This window comes from Haliotis cracherodii, unplaced genomic scaffold (assembly GCF_022045235.1).
Source record: "Haliotis cracherodii isolate W230 unplaced genomic scaffold, xgHalCrac1.p SCAF_14, whole genome shotgun sequence".
Lineage (NCBI taxonomy): Eukaryota > Metazoa > Mollusca > Gastropoda > Lepetellida > Haliotidae > Haliotis > Haliotis cracherodii.
In genome coordinates this window covers 5,777,186-5,799,864 of record NW_027266269.1, presented here as the reverse complement: position 1 = coordinate 5,799,864, position 22,679 = coordinate 5,777,186, and the positions used below count along the sequence as shown (strand labels likewise).

The 22,679-nt window shown below is 39.8% G+C and overlaps 1 protein-coding gene across 1 annotated transcript; it reads left to right on the top strand.

Moving 5' to 3' along the window:
- The first annotated feature begins 6,873 nt into the window (after positions 1-6,873).
- Positions 6,874-13,223, top strand: LOC139461386 (uncharacterized). Its single transcript, XM_071242992.1, has 3 exons — positions 6,874-6,934; positions 8,779-8,868; positions 9,916-13,223. Exons 1-3 carry the CDS (start codon positions 6,874-6,876, stop codon positions 13,221-13,223), a joined length of 3,459 nt encoding a protein of 1,152 aa, XP_071099093.1.
- The last annotated feature ends 9,456 nt before the right edge of the window (positions 13,224-22,679 follow it).

Here is a 22,679-nt window from a genome sequence, read left to right as displayed (position 1 = left end):
TACCATGGGCAACCGTAATGCTTCAATAGGCCGAGGCCCTCTTGAGCGCTTACTTAGCGCTCTCCGCGGACGTTCGGGTGCAATCGAACGATGTGTCAACTGCCGCCGGTAGAGGGCGCGGTTTTCAAAATGGCGTCAAAGACTGATTTTAGCAATATTGTTGAACATTGTGTATGTTAAGTTTTATAGTTTAGAATAAAGATACAATAAACATACCATTTATTAGAGGGTCACCGATTAGACAACACAACTTTATTTTATGGCATTATCGTGATATACGTCAGACCCAACTCATGTAATCCTACCGACTTGTTTAACATTGGAAAATCAAAATATAGAGTGTGATTGTGTTGATTCGCCGCTGATTGCGTACAGCCAATTGTCAGTGACACTTGACATTGAGTGAGCTCTCTCAGTTTGCTGTAAAGTCACTTAGAAGTAGTAGATGGGCTTGTCGGTGATCAGATATCAGTTCGCTATATCCGTTAGTTCGCTGTACAGCGTTCGTTATGTACGTAAATTTTATATGATAATATATAGGAGATAAATCGTTGATTTTGTAACAGTTCGTTGTATCCGTTTGTATGCATGTTGTAAGATTCAACTAAATGGATCGGTGACTTGGTGGATTGTGTTCCATTGTACCCTGACATGTGTAGCATTAATGCCAATTTGTTATTTTAAAGGGAGTTATTTCAGAGAGTATATATATATATGGGTATTCCCCTAATTAAACCTTTCTTTCGTTGGTGTCTATTAAACGTATCCGGCATTTAATACATTTGTATGATGTAGTAAAGTATGTGCGTGTAGATGTTGTACCTATATCCGAACACGAATGTATGACATCTTTCAATAGATCAATTACGGTTCTAACCACGACACGCAACCTGACTATGTGCGTGGTTAGCAGTTCATATTTATAAACACATCATAAATGACAGATTTCTGATGAATGAACTCGCCCGCACACATGCCTATAGGGTTATGTTCGCCCGAACTGTAAACAGTGACACATTGATAACAGGAAGGGTGTGTGGAATGCACTCGTCCTTGTAAGGGTAAATACGCGTTTAAACTCACCATTTAAATGATGACATTACTTTTTAGATGTATTGGTATCAGTGAGTGAGTGAATTTAGTTTTACGCCACACTCGGCATTATTCCAGCTCTAGGACGGTGGTCTGTCAATAAACGAGCTTGGACCAGACAATCCAGTGATCAACAGCATGAGCAGCGATCTGTGCAACTAGGAACCGATGGCACGTGTCATCCGAGTCGGCGAGACTGACCAATGGATCCCCGTCAGTCGCCGATAAGCATGGGTAACTGAAGGTCGATACTATAACCCGGGACCTTCACGGGTGTAGTATGACGAAGACTTTATACTAATATGCAAACGAAACTGAGAAAAAACAAACAATTCATTCGTATCATTTATTGATTAGAGTCAATCGGTTCCATACAAAGCCGTGATATACGAATGGACAATCGTATTCATTCTGGAACATTATTTAGTCACTCATATACACATGCTACTGCTTTTGTTTAAACAGCGAGTCCATGTTTTGAAACACATTTTGCACTGTTGGATGTTTTAAGATTGAATGGTTGTCTATAGTCTATGCTTTATCCATTGCTTGTAACGATTTCCGTCCAGGAGGTCCCAGTTTCACAATTCCTCTCACGTAGAGGGAAATTCGGCGTTTCTTATCATTCAAACGCCTCAGTTAACGAGGTGTTTTCAAAATATGAATCAAACTAGACGCGTGGCGTTGACTCGGAATTCTCTTCTGACTGTTAGACTGATATAGTAGTGATGGGTATTTATGCCTAATCGTTCTGCTCATGATGATCATCATCATCCTCGTCATCCTCTGCAACGCTATCAGATTCAGTCTCACTTTCTGTTTCCGGCATATCCATCAAAGGCAGGATCTCTTTCATCTTGGGTTTTAGGAGGAGTTTGATTTTATTTTTGAGAACGGATTGTTCCGTGGAAGGATTCATGTCTCCCAGGTTGTATAGCATGTTTTGAAACAGAGGTGCCTCTTTAAAGTACGTGGTATATTCCATCGCATAGTTGAGTGTACTACGCACTAGATCCTCCCACCTCAGTTTCAATCTTCTCTCAATCCATTCTTGCGTTCGCCCCTGTCGCTTTTACTGTTTTTTCTGCAGTTTCATCTTGTCATGAAACGTATCGTACACCTGCTTCCAGACGCGTTGTAAGCCTACATTTTGCCACTCCTCGGCTTCCATATTAGTGAATGCTGACTTCCCACGTGGAGGTTTGACGGCAAGACCACTGCCTTTCTGGGAAGAGGCTAGGTCGTCAAAGTCACTGTCATCGTCATCACTCTCGAGTCTGGCACGCTTTCTCTTAGGTTGAAGGCTATTGGCCGGACACCAGTGTTTGATATGTTGCTGTAGATCGTGCATGTTATGTATTAGCACCCCGCAATCTGCGCAAGCCGTGGCCATAGTCAGTGATGTCTCACTACTCGTGTCTGAATCGGTTTCAATTGGAGTGAGCTGATGTTGGGGCAATCTCTCTTCTTGTGTCAGAGGACTATCCAGAGATTCTGTTGTAGTCAACTTCTCCCTACGCAGATCAGGTTCAGACTGTGCTGTTGTTCTCCTGTTTTCCTCATTTATGAGGTTAACATGCAGTCGATCCTTATCTTTGGTGGTAGGTTTTAGATCGATGGTGAGTTGTCCATAGGGTGTTTCAGCAACCTTTTGATACATAGCCATAAAGTGATCCGTATGTTCGGGGAAAATTCTACGAGCGAAGAGTTTGATTTGCTGTTTATCTATGGGGGAATGAAACAGGGTGACATAATGCGCGTTCAAAGCAATGTCTCTCGATTCCTTACCTCTCGGAAACAGATTTTGTATCAAGAGAAAGATCAATACATTCTTGTGATGTGAGGTTTGAGTAAACAGCCGCGAAATATGCTTGTCGTGCTTTGCTTCGGCCAGGAAATCATCCAGGACCAACACGTTCTGTTGACGAGCATCAAAGTAATCCTCGTCCAAGATATCGTAGGGAATTCCTTTTACAAAGCTGCTCACCGAGGTCCTGATATAATGGCTGCCATTGAGTATAACACCAAACGATGCGGGTAGGTTGGGGTTGGATCAGGCCATGCCGGAGTACATGAGAGGTAAAGACAGACTTTCCACAACCACTGGGTCCCACAACGAGCGCATTTGAGGGAATCAGGAACTTGAATTGTTCTCGAAGATCAGATATACATGATAAATGAGGCAGCCACGAGTGGACTTGCGATGGCGGCGGCGGCGGATGTGCTTGTAACGGCGGGTTGGCTTGACGCAGCGGCGGCGGTGGGTGGACTTGCGGCGGCGGCGTTAGCTGGTGGGCTTGTAATGGCGGGTGGATTTGCGGCGGCGGCGGCGTTAGCGGGTGGGCTTGTAATGGCGAGTGGACTTGCGGCGGCGGGTGGGTTTGTAACGGCGGCAGTATGCTATGTTTATTTCTCCTGTGTCGTAACATGACATCTCTCCTTGAAAACATTTTTTCACAGTCCGGACAGGTGGCCACCCCCATGGTGATCCAATACGGTGTGCGATTAGAGGGTATGAAGCTCTTTTTTATACCCTTGACTCTGTTGACGCTTCAAGGCAGCAAGTGCCCGTTCCACTACAGCCTTCACCTCCGACACATGTTGTATTTTCACGGGTTGGGGTGTTGTCTTCGATCCCTGTTTGGTTGTCATCGTTTTCATTTTAGGTGTTACCTGTCTCTTCTTTGTCTTCAGCGTCGACTTCTTGGCTGTTTGTGGTTTCTTTCTCTGTTGTGATTTTCTCAACGTAGTCTTCCTAAATATATCTCTAAGGTCAAGCCTAATCACTGATGCTTTCTTTGTTGTAGACGTCCAATCCGTTTGCTGGCGAGAGTAAAACTGTTTGTCGGGCTACACTACTGTAGAGTTTATACTGTCTTACACGTGCAGGGATTCTTGGAAGACACTCTATTCTTCACATCTACACACACATACTTTCCTACATCATTCAAATATATTAAATACCGGATACGTTTAATAGACACCAACGAAAGAAAGGTTTAATGAGGGGAATACCCATATATATATACTCTCTGAAATAACTCCCTTTTAAAATAACAAATGTACAACACATGTTCCCTAACATATCATAAATACGGGACACTGGTCACACAATTTATGAATGGGAAGCTTCAGGCGAGGCTGTTATGTTAACATTAATTGTAAGGCCGGGGTATGTTGACATTGTTATGGGCGGTTGGTCGCTCAGTCTCTCTGCTATACATTAGCTCGTTCTTGCGCGCTAAATGTAAACTACACTGCTAGCTTGCTGATTGCGTAGTCTCATCTATTTTGTCTATATATATTTTTTTTCTATACAGGTTGTCTAACGTTCATGGTGTAAAACGTGTAGACCGTATAAGATGGATTTGATCCAGCTAAACGTACAATTTTTCCCCCCTACATTACCCGGCGTATATCATGTTGACACAACCCGTCTCTATTGCGGTATGGTTGTACTTTCAACACACACCCTGCATTCATCAAACCAGGTCGCACGCTCTAGCGAGCGCGGTCAGTTTGAAACGACTACGTGAGTTGTACACTAATTGTAATTTTCTAACTAACTAACTAAATAAACGAAACCATTATTACCAATAAACAATTTGAAACGACGAGGTCACGTGAGTTGTCAAGCGCGCTCAATTCAAACTGGGCTGCTTGTCTATTCAGGGCAGCACGCCATACACAAAGCTCTATTGAATACCCTTTACTTTTGTTTACTTACGAATTCTTTTCTGCCTTATAAACACACACCTTTCATTCCCCGCCCTTTCCCGACACGCTGTTGATGCATGAGTCATCCTATCGATCACGTGACTTGGATCAGCCAATCACCTTCGCTATTTTCACTCAACCTCCCTCAACCAAAAAGGGTTCCTGCGGACTGAGACTATACTACTTGTATTTGTGTGTACTCGTAGTATGTATTTGTATGCACTCGTAGTATGTACTTGTGTGTACCTGTAGTATGTACTCGTAGTATGTATTTGTGTGTACTTGTAGTATGTGTTCATCAATCAAGTCAGCGAGCCTGACCTCCCGATCCCGTTAGTCACCTCTTACGACAAGCATATTCATTCACCTTTTACGGCAAGCATGGGATGCTGAAGACCTATTCTATCCCGAATCTTCACGGGTACTGGCATAGGTAAAATATATGAAATATAAACTTTCTTCGAAGTCAGATGCGTCAATATGACAAACACGTGCTCACAACAAAATCTGACTTAACCCTTATGTTTATTCTTATGTATGGGTAATGCAAAATGTGCAACATGAATGATACCAGTGTTAGATATCCCTGTATGTCCATCCTCGGATTTTCTCCATATAACACAAAGAAATCAACTCATTCAGAGTCTGTTCTACGGCTAACCTCAACGACATCCCTGTCACACTTTATTATTTGGTCGGAATCGTACAATGGTTGGTTGGTTTCTTGTTTAACGCCGCACTCAGCAATATTCCAGCTATATGATGGCGGTCTGTAAAAAATCGAGTCTGGACCAGACAATACAGTGATTGACATCATGAGCATCGATCCACGCAATTGGGATCGATGACATGCATCAACCAATTCAGCCAACCAAGACCCGATCCCGTTAGTCGCCTTTTACGACAAGCATAGTCGCCTTTTACTGCAAGCATGGGTTGCTGAAGACCTATTCTATCCCGGAATCTTTACGGGTTTCGTACAATGGACTTCTAGCAGAGGAAAGGACTTTGTCACGTTTCTTTAAACCTTTAACACCAGTGGGATCCAGGCACTCCAGCATCGTTGGCGGACCTCGTTAGTATGGACCTCGTTAGGATTCTGTTGAACAATAGTCAGGCTAAGAACTTTTCAGCAACCCCTCGAAGTATGTTCCCGTCCAACCATGCAACCTTCAACAACACACAATCACCAACCACCACACCGTCCACTACCGTTCATCATATATTTGAATGGACATTGCATGCGATCTAAAAATCTTCATCATCACTGTGTAATAGAAACGTATTAACTAAACTGAATAATCGGAAACCAAATCATCCCCGATTAGTTCTACGGCAAGATTTATTGAGCTTACTTTGCAATCGTGAGGCATTCACATTATCAAAGTAAAAAACTGAAAGATCTCTTTTACCGTGTCAGCGGGCATTTCATCTTAAGTCACGTAAAAGAAACTGGTCTGTATACAAAAATACATGCTTGTTTTTTTAAATTTGGTTTGATGCTATTTTCAACTGACATTACTGAAGTCTCTGTCCAGGATGTTGAAGAATGGTAAAATTATTGCGCAACAGAAGTGGGTTACACCACGTGACGATCAGGTAGCTTTGTACTTTGGTCGTGGTTAGATAATACTTAGTGACTGAGAAGCCATCAAGACTTAAGGGCAAAGGTTTGATTTATGGACGCGTCTCATTGCAGTATCGTTATAAACGTGTCAACGTGACCAGTTGCTTGTACGCAACAACAGTGGATTTCAACATGTCAACTGCCATAAATTTTCGAACTGATTGCTTGCGTGGGTCCTGTAGTGACGCTATGTCTAAATACTGTTTACATAGTCCCCACTTCACAACAGCGAGAACGCTAACACCACGAAGCCTTCAGGTCGCTTTGAACTTTGGACGCGGTTAGAAAATAGTTACTGAGCAGCCGTCAACCGTAACAACAACATCACTATGTTTTATACGTGAAATGTTCTGCTTATAACACAGGGATCGTAGACAAGTCTTCTTGTCACATGAAATAGGAGTTTGTATACAGAATAGAAATTCACAATGTCACAGATGAATATCCGAGGTCACAACGTCTCCGTTGGAGGACAACAAGTAATACACCAAGTCGAGGGTAAGAACAGGCTTTGTTGGATACCAGAGTTAAAGTTAACATTAAATTATGGTTATTGTGCGAAATGCTTATATTCACTCTGGTAGTTGGTGAGTTTTCTGCATGCCGATAGTTTCTTCAATGCTACAACATTCAAGTAGCAATGACAAAAATTCGAGGATACGCTCATCTTTCCGCGAACACCTGGTATTATCACTATTTCATAGTGATTCATAAACACATGCTCGTGACATAGTCGATTAGCACAATGGCTATTAACAGATTGTGGGCGGTCGGGTAGCCTAGTGGTTAAAGCGTTCGCTTGTCACGCCAAAGACCTTGATTCCATTCCCGACATGGGTACAATGTTTTATGCCCATTTCTGGTGTCCCCCACCGTGATATTGCTGGCACATTGCTAAAAGCGGCGTAAAGTCATACTCACTCACTCACTTTTAACAGATTTCTGATTATGAGATGGTCTTTGTTGCTTTCATTCATGCAACCGACTTTTGAATAAGTATGTGTAGCATTAATGTCAAGCATTAATTCGTTTGGATTTCACGTTATTGTTGTGTATTTCAAGTTAGGTATGGATCTAACGATGATGAACATTTGAATACACCGAATTTACCAATTCAACTATAGCAATATGATACAGGTAGCACACAGTATATATCATACTTGAGGAACATATAAATACGACACAGAAATGTTGCTCAAAGAGGCACGCTATGAAGTTTCAGTACATATTATGTTACTGTGGTGAGTGAATTCAATGAGATCCTAATGTCACAGCAGGGGTTCACACACACGTCTCGTTGTGCACAGCCTATTGAATATAGAGCTTAAGCTAGCAGTCCAACTTCAGCTGGGTGTCAGAGATATACGCAGCTAAAACTTGGTCAGAAAGATATATGCCTGGTGTGCTTTGACCTGAAAGTATTATAGGGGTGGTTCACAGTTAGCATTTAAGTATATAACTATCCTCAGCCATATTGGCAGTAAAGCGACTTGTGCGTATGATACAATGATATAAACAACTAAATATGCTACCTGCTTACTAAACCTCATTTTGAGATCCAGACTGTACTGCCTGACGTCGGACATGCTACCGTTTTAACTAACGTAGGCCAAGCCATGAGAACATAATATACATTCATACATCTAAGAGGCGACACTGTTCCTGCTAGTGGTAAGACTTGGTTAATACATATTATAGTATTTCAAATACGAAGATCGATGCTCATGATGACAATCACTGGATTGTCTTGTCCAGATTCGATTACTTACTCACCGTCATATAGCAGGAATAGAACTTAGTGCGGTGTTAAACAACACGCACTCACGCACGCACGCACGCACTCACTTACTCACTCGCCCACACATTCACCATTGACATAATTTACTTATGTTTTTTGTGTCTTTATTTGATTTCAGAGACAAACCTAGTGTGTTTTCAGATCGGATATTTAATACGTACAACTTTCAAGATGAGGTTTCAAATTAGAACAATTTACAGGTTTTGAAACAGAAAAAAATATCACAAGTTCCAAATTTAGAAATGAAATAAAACACACATTTTCTTTATCTCCCATGAAAAAGAAGTAGAATATAAATTGTTTGGAATGAACTTCAGGACTTGGTAGACAAATAACAAGCTTCACACATTGTTGACAAATCCCCCCGCCCCAGCACACTTATCATAGAGAGAATAATCAGTCAGGTTCGGTGACTTATTGATTCATCGTATCCTATAACGTGGTTGTTTGATCAGGTTTTCGATTTGCCGGTTTGTGTGGTCCAGATTCGAACATTCCGAAACGTCAAACAACATTCACCCAGTCATTGAATAAAATGTTTCAGGTGGACCAGAAGGACGCGATGACGAGGAAGAAGGAAACGTGTGTGTCGGTGGAACCCAGGTCATACATAACTATGCTTCACCTGCAAATGGTAAGATCTTTGCCAAAACTGATTCAAACTATGTGAATGTGTGGATAAGATAAGTTTGCGTGTGTATGCCTAGATAATTAACAGTTATAATACGATATACATTGTACGTAAGGCCTCGTGAAGATCCGGTTAAATTTGTGTTTTACAACGCTTATCGCAAGAGGTTAATGGCGTGATGAGGTTATCGGCACTGCTGTCTTGGAAGATGCATGTCATCGTACCTCTATGATGTTCGCCCTTTTCACTCATTTGCCATGAATCGTTAAGGTCGTTTTTACTTGACGCCATAGCAAAAAACAAAGACGTATTGTGGAACTAAGCGTTGTGAAGTTGAAGAAAAGGACTAGAGAGAGGAATATTTCATTCTAGCAAGGACTGAAATTCCAGTCCCAGATTCCAGCAAATTCTATACATTTCATATTTGTTGTTTGTTTGATGCCGCGGGCAGCAAATTGTAGCTGTGTCGTTGGCTTGTAAATAATCGACCCTGGACCAGGTAATCCAGTGATTGATACTGTGGATAGCTGTTGGTGCCAGGGTACGATGACCCGTACATGACCAAGTCAATAACCCTGACCACGCGATTCACCCGATTCGCCTCTTTGGACCAGCATAGTTTACTGGAAACCTATTCTAATCTGGAATCCCAAGGGGCTATACAATAAGGGAATAATTGGCCCAGGGATCTAAGGCGCCACAGTTAGTTAAGTTTGCTGCTGTCAGACTAAAATATTGTATCTCTTGAAATGAAATTGAACAAATATCAAGTCTATTAATTTCCTAGAAAATAGATACGTTATATATGTCAATCGTTAAGCATGGGTGGCTGTCCAAATAATGCAAACCACCTTTCTACTTTGAAACAGCTTTTTTTAACTTTCCAAATCATGACTCAGAAATGAACGCCATCGATGGCAAAAGTCATAAGCTGATCATTATGATCAATTAGTTACAATAGGGACAGTGGTACAAAATGTACAATTATAGTTCACAAGGTGCTACTGTTTACACCGTCATCTTTTTATGCATGACTTCATCTTATTGCAGAATGGGACAATGAAGTTAACAGGCACAGTCAACATAAGGTCTGGACTACTGTGTGCTCTGTGGTAAAAGAACATGTCCTGAAACACCCAGTTACCATCATCATAGGAAGCCCTGGTGAGGGAAAGACGACAACGGGATATATGGTAATGGAAGACTTCTTGAAAAAAAGATGGCACACGTTCATTCCAAAAACGCCACAAGAATATTTTTCTCACAAGATGGTAGGAAGGACGATTGTTTTGTTGAATGATATTTTCGGGGTTTTTGAATATGATGAGTTTTGTTTGAAAGAATGGCTTCGAGCTTTTGATGACATAAGATCCCATGATATCAAAAGCTCTGATGTTAATGCAGTGGAAACAAACAGTGTGAAGTACATCATTGTAAGCAGAGACTACATATGGAGAGAAGCAGAGTACAAATTAGGAAAATTTATCAACAATATTTTCCAAAAGGTCAATATTATTTATATCAATTCTTCTGTTGAAGCTAAGCTAAAGCTTGAGGATAAGCTCCAAATCATTAATGCCATGACAAGCAAATATGGCGTAGAGCTTTCGAAAGATGTCATTGAAAGAATTATCACTGTACCAAGTCCGCATGGTTTTCCACATTGTGCAGAACTGATGTTTACCCTGCAAGAAACGAGAGAGGACGCCGAGGCATTTATGAGAGAGCCACTCATCTTCCTGAAGGAGACAATCAAACAGTTGTGTGATGATGCTGTAAAACGCCACGTCTTTTGTCTACTTCTTAAACAGGGAGGGGACATGCTACTTTATAAGACAACAGAACAGTTACAAGATGCTGGAAAGGGTTTGTTTCCTGATCACATGATGGGTGTCGTTGATGTTCATACTTTCCAGAGGACATGTAGGGTGTTGGAAGGGCCGTATCTTCAGAGAGAGGAAGACAGGATAAAGTTTTCCCACCCTTCAGTACTTCATAGTGTAGCTGTGAATCTCGGATGTGACTACCCTGAGTTGTTAATTAAACACTGCGACATGAGCGTGTTGAAGGACATCCTCAAACATGGAAATGAGCCTGATGAGAAGCATGTGGATGTCACGGACACCATTCTGCCCATTGTCATTGATAGATTTGCAAAGGAGCTTTCCCAGGGAAGCATGAAACAAGTACTCTCACATGTCCTTCTGCAGTGGAAGGAGTTTGTAGTGAATTTGCTCAATTGTTCTGAGATTCCGAACGATTTGCCAGAGCAGGTTGATGCAGCCACAGGCGAGTCCTGCTTGTATCTGGCATCTAGCAACAAGAAAAATGTGTTTTTAGAAGCGCTCCTGGGAAGGTTCAGTATATCTAAAGTTAACTTGGTAAATGCTTTGTTTGGTTGCTGTGAGTTTGGAAACAGCAATGGAGCCAGTTATCTTCTTTCATCGAACCAGAACAATTTATCAAATGTAAGGAATGAAGAAGATGAAACATTTCTTATAGCTGCTGCAAGGAGTAGACACACTGATGTCTGCAGGGTAGTCCTTACTTATCAAAGTATAGATTGGGGCAACATACATGGAGACAGTGCTATGCATCTAGCTGCAGAACAAGGCAATACTGAACTCATAAAGCTATTGATAGATCGCGTGAATGATGTGGATCAGAACAATAATAAGATTGAAACAGCCCTTCATAAAGCATTACTTGGTGGACATCTTGAGACGTCAAAGGAGCTTCTGCAAAAGGGGGCTGATTTTACTAAGACAGAGTCAATGGGACTGACGGCACTTCATTGTGCTTGTTACACAGGTTTATCTGAAATTGTTGAGATTCTGGTGGAGAAAGGGTGCGACCTCAATGCAAAAAACAAACGTGGAAGTCATGCAATCCTTAAAGCTGCTGAAAGTGGACATACTGAAGTAGTAGAATTGCTGCACAAAACTGGGTGTAGTGTGCACACATCTAACAATGCTGGTGTCACATGTCTACACTTGGCAAGTCAGAATGGTCACACTGATACTGTCAAATTTCTTCTGAGGTTCGGATGTGATATCGATGCCAGAAGTCAGGCTGGATATACACCACTAATGCAAGCAGCAGTTGGAAGCCAGTTTGAAGTGCTGAAAACCTTAGTGGACCATGGAGCAGATATCAATGCTATGGACATAATGGGGCGTACTCCATTCTTCATATCTATTCTTTTATGTTGTTCAGATGCAGCTGTGATGCTGCTTCACAGGGGTGCAGATACACGTCTCAAAGTGGAATGGTCATTACCAAAGTGTCTTGAATTTCTTCAGTTGGAAGCTCCAGATGAAAGATATAGAAATGTAATACTCTGCCTCCTTCAGATAAGCAAAATAATGGAACGGTTTCTTCGACAAACTACAATGTCAGCCCTGGCACTCAGTGTGATGACAGGTCAAAAGAACATTATGGTTAATATTCTAGATCAAGGAGAGGATCCATTTGTTACAATTTTTGGTGGAAACCTTCTACACCTCTGTTGTGAAAACCCAAACATGGTCGAGACCCGTGACCTTTTCATGCACATGCTTAGTCTTCTACCTCTGGATTTGGTTAAAGTGCCCATTATAACCAATGTGAAACATTCGTGTGCTCCTGATGTTGCCGAGGAACTTATTCAAAGGGGAGTCGATGTCAACGCATTTAATATTGTTGGTGTTGCCCCTTTGCATCTTGCAGCTAAACATGGCCATGTTGGTATTTTGAAAGTATTACTGGACAGTAACAATTGTTTCATCAATCCAAGAGCTCACAAGGATAGGTCAACTCCTTTACATGAGGCCGTGAAAAGCAATCACACAGATGCAGTAAAACTGCTGTTGAGGCATGAGTGTGATGTAAACAGCAAGGATGTTGCAGGTAGAAGTCCAGTTCATTTGGCTTGTGAGACAGGCAACACCACTGTTCTGAAAGACCTTCTGTCCAAAGGAGGTGATGCAAATATTCAGGATCAGAAAGGCAATACACCTCTTCACTATGCAGCCTGGCGAGGTCGCCGTTCCTGTGCACTGTATCTGATGAATACTGCGAATCTCTTGGACATGCAGAACAGGTATTCATTCAGAGCAGTAGACTATGCCTATGCACGCTGCAACATTCCCACAGGCAAGGTTCTTGAGGAGCATTTCCCTCCACTGAGTCGGGTCAGACGGTGTAAACTTCAAATACTGAGAGTTGTGTGTGCGAACCCCATTGTTGATTTCATCTTGAACAACCCCCTGATGACAATATATATAATACTACTTGTATTATCATTCATAGGTCTTGTACTGTTGCTGTCACACACATGCTTCAAAATATATCACCAAGTCGTCGCATGCTCAGCATAAGACTGATCTTTGAAGAAGCATTCTATGTGATTCAGTTATAGTCAGAATTGTGGCATTGTATAATCACTCTATGTGATTCAGTTATAGTCTGAATTGTGGCATTGTATAATCACTCTATGTGATTCAGTTATAGTCTGAAATGTGACATTGTATAAACACTATATGTGATTCAGTTATGGTCAGAAATATGACATTGTATAAACACTCTATGTTATTCAGTTATAGTCAGAAATGTGGCATTGTATGAACATTCTATGTGTTTCAGTTATAGTCAGAATTGTGACATTCTATAAACACTCTATGTGATTCAGTTATTGTCAGAAATGTGGCATTGTATAAACACCCTATGTGATTCAGTTATAGTCAGAAATGTGACATTCTATAAACATTCTATGTGTTTCAGTTATAGTCAGAAATGTGACATTTTATAAAAAGTCTTTGTGATTCAGTTATAGACAGAAATGTGACATTGTATAAACACTCTATGTGTTTCAGTTATAGTCAGGAATGTGACATTGTATAAACACTCTATGTGATTCAGTTATAGTAAGAAATGTGACATTGTATAAACACTCTTTGTGATTCAGTTATAGTCAGAAATGTGACATTCTATAAACACTCTATGTGATTCAGTTATAGTCAAACATGTGACATTGTATAAACATTCTATGTGTTTCAGTTATAGTCAGAAATGTGACATTTTATGAAAAGTCTTTGTGATTCAGTTAAAGTCAGAAATGTGACATTGTATAAACACTCTATGTGATTCAGTTATAGTCAGAAATGTGACATTGTATAAACATTCTATGTGATTCAGTTATAGTCAGAAATGTGACATTGTATAAACATTCTATGTGATTCAGTTATAGTCAGAATTGTGGCATTGTATAATCACTCTATGTGATTCAGTTATAGTCAGAAATGTGACATTGTATAAACACTATATGTGATTCAGCTAAAGTCAGAAATGTGGCATTGTATGAACATTCTATGTGTTTCAGTTATAGTCAGAATTGTGACATTCTATAAACACTCTATGTGATTCAGTTATTGTCAGAAATGTGGCATTGTATAAACACCCTATGTGATTCAGTTATAGTCAGAAATGTGACATTCTATAAACATTCTATGTGTTTCAGTTATAGTCAGAAATGTGACATTTTATAAAAAGTCCTTGTGATTCAGTTATAGACAGAAATGTGACATTGTATAAACACTCTATGTGTTTCAGTTATAGTCAGGAATGTGACATTGTGTAAACACTCTATGTGATTCAGTTATAGTCATAAATGTGACATTCTATAAACATTCTATGTGTTTCAGTTATAGTCAGAAATGTGGCATTTTATAAAAAGTCTTTGTGATTCAGTTATAGACAGAAATGTGACATTTTTTAAATAGTCTTTGTCATTCATATATAGACAGAAATGTGACATTTTTTAAATAGTCTTTGTGATTCAGTTATAGACAGAAATGTGACATTCTATATATAGTCTTTAGGATTCAGTTATACTCAGAAATGTGACATTTTATAAATAGTCTTTGTGATTCAGTTATAGACAGAAATGTGACATTTTATAAATAGTCTTTGTGATTCAGTTATAGACAGAAATGTGAGATTTTATAAATAGTCTTTGTGATTCAGTTATAGACAGAAATGTGACATTTTATAAACATTCTTTGTGATTCAGTTATAGACAGAAATGTGACATTTTATAAATAGCCTTTGTGATTCAGTTATAGACAGAAATGGGACATTGTATAAATAGTCTTTGTGATTTAGTTATAGTCATAAATGGGACATTCTATAAACATTCTATGTGTTTCAGTTATAGTCAGAAATGTGACATTTTATAAAAAGTCCTTGTGATTCAGTTATAGACAGAAATGTGACATTGTATAAACACTCTATGTGTTTCAGTTATAGTCAGGAATGTGACATTGTGTAAACACTCTATGTGATTCAGTTATAGTCATAAATGTGACATTCTATAAACATTCTATGTGTTTCAGTTATAGTCAGAAATGTGGCATTTTATAAAAAGTCTTTGTGATTCAGTTATAGACAGAAATGTGACATTTTATAAACAGTCTTTGTGATTCAGTTATAGTCAGAAATGTGACATTTTATGAAAAGTCTTTGTGATTCAGTTAAAGTCAGAAATGTGACATTGTATAAACACTCTATGTGATTCAGTTATAGTCAGAAATGTGACATTGTATAAACATTCTATGTGTTTCAGTTATAGTCAGAAATGTGACGTTTTATAAAATGTCTTTGTGATTCAGTTATAGACAGAAATGTGACATTGTATAAACACTCTATGTGTTTCAGTTATAGTCAGAAATGTGGCATTGGATAAACATTCCATGTGTTTCAGTTATAGTCAGAAATGTGGCATTTTTTAAATAGTCTTTGTCATTCATATATAGACAGAAATGTGACATTTTTTAAATAGTCTTTGTGATTCAGTTATAGACAGAAATGTGACATTCTATATATAGTCTTTAGGATTCAGTTATACTCAGAAATGTGACATTTTTTAAATAGTCTTTGTGATTCAGTTATAGACAGAAATGTGACATTTTATAAATAGTCTTTGTGATTCATATATAGACAGAAATGTGACATTTTATAAATAGTCTTTGTGATTCAGTTATACTCAGAAATGTGACATTTTATAAATAGTCTTTGTGATTCAGTTATAGACAGAAATGTGACATTTTATAAATAGTCGACCGTCTCCGTGTTGTTTTAATAATAGTTTTGACTATTACATGTACTTTATACTGAATACAGCTTGTATTTGATATGATATTTATCACTACTTTTTATGATTAAGTGCTCTACAATATCCCCGGGTAGCCCAGTCGCCTTAGGAATCCCAAGTTGTTGTGCAGAGTGGCCTCAGTTTGGCATGCAAGGAACCAATGCTGTTGGGCTCGGAAATCCAGGTTCTCCTTGCATGTGTTTAGGTTTGTCAGCACCGCACCCATGGCCAGGCTCTCGGTTTTTACCAAAGTCGGAAAGGTGTGACTGCTCAAATATCGCCTTGCCTCGTCACAATATGTAGGTAATCCTTCTGTTTGTTTTGTGATGAGATTATATATGATAGTTGGTTACGGCGGTTTCTCTCTGAGCAGTTTTAATATTTGTACTGTAAATGAAAGACTTGATATATATCACATGTTATAGCCAAAATGGAGAGAATTATCATTAAACCGCCCACATGTTCACAGAACCACAGACCACTGCAACTCGATAGGCCATTATCACGCCCGTGGTTAGGTGACGTCATTGGTATACGGATAGGTGACGTCACGTTCAATAGTGACGTCATCTGATTTGTTCCATGACGTTTCCATATTTATTATAGAGGGTCAGTGACATTTGTGTTGTCTCAAAACCGATATTGGTGTTTATTTTTATTTGATAACAAATTCTATCAATTTTAGCTATAATAACGGTAAGGCTATATTTCAGGGCATAATTATGTGCAGAAGCCCTCTGTCTGTTCAGTCAGCAGTCAATGGAAGATCTAGGGCTTCTGCAAATGATAATGCCCTGAAAAATGCGTTATCCTTACAGCAATAGTGAGTGAGTGAGTGAGTTAATATTTAACGTCACATGGGCAATACTTCAGCCATATCGTGACGAGAATTAATACATTAATAACATATAAGTATATATACTTTATAACCTGTCATCAAAGGACAGTACAATAACTAGAATATCACAGAGTGTATTAAAACTAGTTGAAGAACATATAAAAGCAGAAAGAATTAACAACAAAATATAAAAATGGGCTAGAGATCGTCAGTAACTAAAGGGAGATCACCATACCAGGGACCATGGGGACTTACAGTGCCTTTGCTTGTTGCATGGACCCTGGCTGGATTTATATCATCCCTTCAGTCACTGATAGTTTACCAGTTAAGCCTTAGATTAAAATGACAAAAATACTACGTTTTAAAATTCTGGTATGCATAACAATACATTGAATGATGTGGGACTGACATACCCTCTTACCTTACAGCAATATCTTCAATCAGAAAAAGAGTTTCAATACTGCCTTGTATCGTCCCAATATGTAGGTATTCCTTCTGTTTATTTTGTGATTAAATCATATATGATGATGGTAATGGCGTGTTGTCACTGGGCAATCCTAATATGCGTGCTGTAAATGACGCCGATTTTAACAGTATTCCAGTTATATCACGGCGTGAGTGAGTGAGTGATCGAGTTGGGTTTAACGCCGCTTTTAACAGTATTCTATATATATTACGGCGAGAGTGAGCGAGTGAGTTGGGTTTAACGCTGCTTTTGAAAGTATTCCAGTTAAATCACGGCGTGAGTGAGTGAGTGAGTGAGTTGGGTTTAACACCGCTCTTAACAGTATTCCAGTTATATCGCGGCGTGAGTGAGTGAGTGAGTTGGATTCAACGCCGCTTTAACAGTATTCCAGTTATATCACGGCGTGAGTGAGTGAGTGAGTTGGGTTTAACGCTGCTTTTAAAAGTATTCCAGTTTTATCACGGCGTGAGTGAGTGAGCGAGTGAGTTGGGTTTTACGCCGCTTTTAACAGTATTCCCTATATATTACAGAGTGAGTGAGTGAGTGAGTTGGGTTTAACGCCGCTTTTAAAAGTATTCCAGTTATATCACGGCGTGAGTGAGTGAGTGAGTTAGTGAGTTGGGGTTAACGCGTCTTATAACAGTATTCCACATATATTACGGCGTGAGTGAGTGAGTGAGTGAGTGAGTTGGGTTTAACGCTGCTTTTAACAGTATTCCAGTTATATCGCGGCGTGAGTGAGTGAGTGAGTTGGATTCAACGCCGCTTTAACAGTATTCCAGTTATATCACGGCGTGAGTGAGTGAGTGAGTTGGGTTTAACGCTGCTTTTAAAAGTATTCCAGTTATATCACGGCGTGAGTGAGTGAGCGAGTGAGTTGGGTTTTACGCCGCTTTTAACAGTATTCCATATATATTACAGAGTGAGTGAGTGAGTGAGTGAGTTGGGTTTAACGCCGCTTTTAAAAGTATTCCAGTTATATCACGGCGTGAGTGAGTGAGTGAGTGAGTTGGGTTTAACGCCGCTTTTAACAGTATTCCAGTTATATTACGGCTTGAGTGAGTGAGTGAGTTGGGTTTAACGCCGCTTTACCAGTATTCCAGTTATATCACGGCGTGTGTGAGTGAGTGAGTTGGATTCAACGCCGCTTTACCAGTATTCCAGTTATATCACGGCGTGAGTTAGTGAGTGATCGAGTTGGGTTTAACGCCGATTTTAACAGTATTCCAGTTATATCACGGCGTGAGTGAGTGAGTGAGTTGGGTTTAACGCCGTTTTTAACAGTATTCCAGTTATATCACGGCGTGAGTGAGTGAGTGAGTTGGGTTTAACGCCGCTTTTAACAGTATTCTAGTTATATCACGGCGTGAGTGAGTGAGTGAGTTGGGTTTAACGTCGATTTTAAAAGTATTCCAGTTATATCACGGCGTGAGTGAGTGATCGAGTTGGGTTTAACGCCGCTTTTAACAGTATTCCAGATATATACACACGGCGAGACGAATGCAAATAAAGTTATGGGCCGAGTAATCCAAAGCCATCAACAAATATTAAATCACATTAAAAATTCTCAAAACGTTACTCCCATCAACTTTTAATAGTTAACAAAAAAACATAACATGAATGCTAACAAGTGGCTTGCCTGTCGCGGAAAACTCTTCGCTAGATCGTTTTTACCTGTTTATGGTGCAGTTGTCTTAGTGAGCATATTCGAAAACGAGGCTGGGGGGAATCCCGAGTGGTTACTAAACACAGGAAATCTTCAACTACGAGCTCGATTTTTTATGGCGTATTGTTATGGGAGAAACAGGATTAACCACTGTGTTCGGTTGTTACCGAAACATCTACACACTCGTAGTTAATCTGCTACAATTAGAACTCGGCTTATGTGCTTTCCGAGTTCTAATCGTGGCAGATTTACCACGAGTGTGTAGATTTTTCGGTAACAACCGAACACAGTGGTTAATCCTCTATGTAACAAATGTCATATTTGGGATGACACTTTCTTTGTAAAGTACAGATTCTCGTACTTTTTGGGGTTAGGTCCCGTCCGGGATTCGAACCCACACTGCAAGAGTGAGGTACCTAATCGCCAGCACACGAATTCAACTATCTAACCCACTCAGCCACCGAGGCTTCCACAGAAATGAAAGTCCGACAACTGGTCGGTGCCTTACTCTGGCAGTGTGGGTTCGAAGGGGAGTCGTTTGAGCCTACTACACCGGGATTCGAACCCACAATCATAGGTTTCTGGCGTGCGCAAGTGACGCAACTCTACACAGCGAATTGTGGCGCCTTAGACGACTGGGTCACCCGTGCCCCCCACAAAGGACAGGCGGTAGTGCTACACGTGAAGTGAAGTCACGTGACTGGTACTTCACGTTCTATAGCGTTAATATCAGGAACGTCCATCTATCTTCAGGAGTCAGTGAGTGAGTATCCAGGTCTAGTTTCTGTTCTATGGTGATCTGTAAAATGGTTGGAATAGTTTACGAAATAAAATCAATGACAGCACCAATGGTGGCAGGTGGAAGAACTATTACGTTACATACATCCTAATAATGAGGCTTCTCAGATTTCACTACACCAAGAACTGCTTATTAGTAGGAAACTGAATGGTGCCTTTCCAGTAAGATCCGATCACTAATGGTTGGAGAAATGTAATTGAAAACTGTTTTGAAAGTACATAAGAGGTTTCATATTCACGATACAGGTCCAGACTCATTAAACGTGGTAGAATAAGCAGAGTGTACGTTTTATGCTGATCTGTAAAATGGTTAGAATAGTTTACGAAATATAATCAATCACAGCACCAATGATGGCAGTTGGAAGAACTATCACGTTACACAACAACAACAACAACAACAACAACAACAACAACAACCGCCGCCGCCGCCGCCACCATCACCACCACCTGTTGGGCGCGAGTATCGAGAACTACCTCCTGTCGAGGGCTGATTTGTGAAATGGTTTGAGTACTTCCAAAAGGAAGTCAATTTATGAAAGAAGCGACGATGGCAGTTTGACACCTGTGTTGATGATTAGACTTCTAAAACATAACAACCCAAGGTAATTGCTTGTTTGTATGAAACTGATAGGCGCCATTGTACAAGAAGACACGAGCTGTGCTAATTGTAGACCTGTAAACAGAGACATATCCAGTTAGCGCAGAACATGATACTAGTATTAGTCGCGAGTGAAATAATTGTATCCTGAGGTACATTGTACCAATTATACATTTTCTCTTTCATCCGTCACGCAGGTGGTGGCTACAAGGTTTTTTTGGTCTGTTTGTTTGTTTTGTTTGTTGTTTAACGCCGCATTCAGCAATATTCCAGCTATATGACGGCAATATTTTATTTATTTATTAGGTGCTTTGACTGACACATGGGCCAAAGACAAGCCCTATTCAGCTTTGAAACGTCTGAATAATTGAAGGGAATGATAAACAAGTTCATGTTTTGTAAAATCAAAACATGGAAATATTGACTGTATATGCTTTGTCTAAATCGAAAAATTATTGTGGGATTATTTTAGATAGCTGCATATCATGCACTTGTCACTAATGTTTATCAGCATCATGTAATTGGACCGTGAGATATATTCTGTGCCTGTTCTAAACAATAGAATAGATATTAATCATTTTGGTTTTCAGATTGTCCAAATTAAAATAATATTAATAAACACGTATGTTTCTAAAGTGATTCCTTAAATGTATCATCAGGTTTGAAAACCGAAGAAATAAGATTTAGGGGATGATAAGTCAGATAGTCATTTTCCCTTTTCTCCTGTATAAGGATTGATTCTCTTTGAGATTTCATAAATGAGTGAACAGAATGTGGGAAGAAAACTATTTCTCAAAAATTATTTTTATTTCATGTTTTAGTGACATTTGGAGGTGGTCGATCCTTAGACCAAGCAATAATGAACACTACATAAATATGTTTTCTACTAGATGCAAGATATTAATAATATCGTAAAAAACCTCCCTGAACATGATAAAGATATTCTATGTATGCTAAACTTTTTGTAACATATCTTCATCGCTAAATGGTTAAAATCATATTTCAATGACATAATTTGTTTCAATACTTCCTAATTCAGAATAACTTTCCTTAACATGATAGAGTGAGTGAGTTGGGTTTAACGCCTATTTTAACAGTATTCCAGTTATATCGCGGTGTGTCAGCTTAATGTGGGAGGAAAGCCCGAAGTGATGCAAGTCTTAGGCGTTTACCACTTCGGTGAAACCCACAAGCACGCTGACAAACCTAGAAACATAATCGGAGCGAACCGGGATTCGAACCCACAATCATAGGTTTCTGGCGTGCCCAAGGGACGCAACTCTGCACAGCGAATCGCGGCGCAACCCGTGCCACCCGGCGAAAGTGTGAAAAAGGTAAAAAAACACTCAAACATATGTTCCCTCAGCAGGGGTAGGTGCGGTCGGATAGCCTAGTGGTTAAAAGCGTTGGCTCGTCATGCCGAAGACCCGGGTTCGATTCCCGACATGGGTACTATGTGTGAAGCCCATTTGTGGTGTCCTCCGCCGTGATATTGCTGAAATATTGCTAAAAGCGGCGTAAAACCTCACTCACTCAGCAGGGGTAAAATTTTATGACGACCGCCTGTAAATACATACAAAGAGATAAACTATAAAACACAAGCCCACATGCAAACGCTTGTTTTTTACATAACACTTGCTGGATTTGTTTTGTTTGCTTGTTGTTTAACGCAGCACTTAGCAATATTCCAGATATATGACGTCGGTCTGTAAGTAATCGAGTCTGGACCAGACAATCCAGTGATTGACATCATGACCATCGATCCACGCAATTGGGATCGATGACATGCATCAACCAAGTAAGTGAGCATGAATATTCGTTCCGTTAGTCGCCTCTTACGACAAGCATAGTAGCCTTTTTACGGCTAGCATGGGTTGCTGAAGACCTATTCTACCCCGGATCTGCACGGGGTCAACACTTGCTGGAGAAAATGCTGCTGCATTTTTTAACATGCGAAAGCATAATGAATGATTGTATCAATCAAGTTACACTTACGGTACATCGGATTCATTTGATAAGATAATACACCTTTCCTGTACGTCAAAGGAAATCCACACACGTGTGCCACAAAGGTAAAAGAGTAGTACATCAATGTTATACACAGTTTTAAAACACTGCGAAAATACAGCAGCAACAAATCTAATCATATCGTATATTGTGTTTAGTTAAATGCAATCAAAACATAATATTAAAATAAAAGCGACAAACCCGCTTCCATTATCATAAGAAGGCTTGATCAGAGACTCGGCTCACGTGTATAGATAACGTTGAATTTATAGATTTATTCTCGAGTAAACAGCCCAGAGTATATATGCAGTG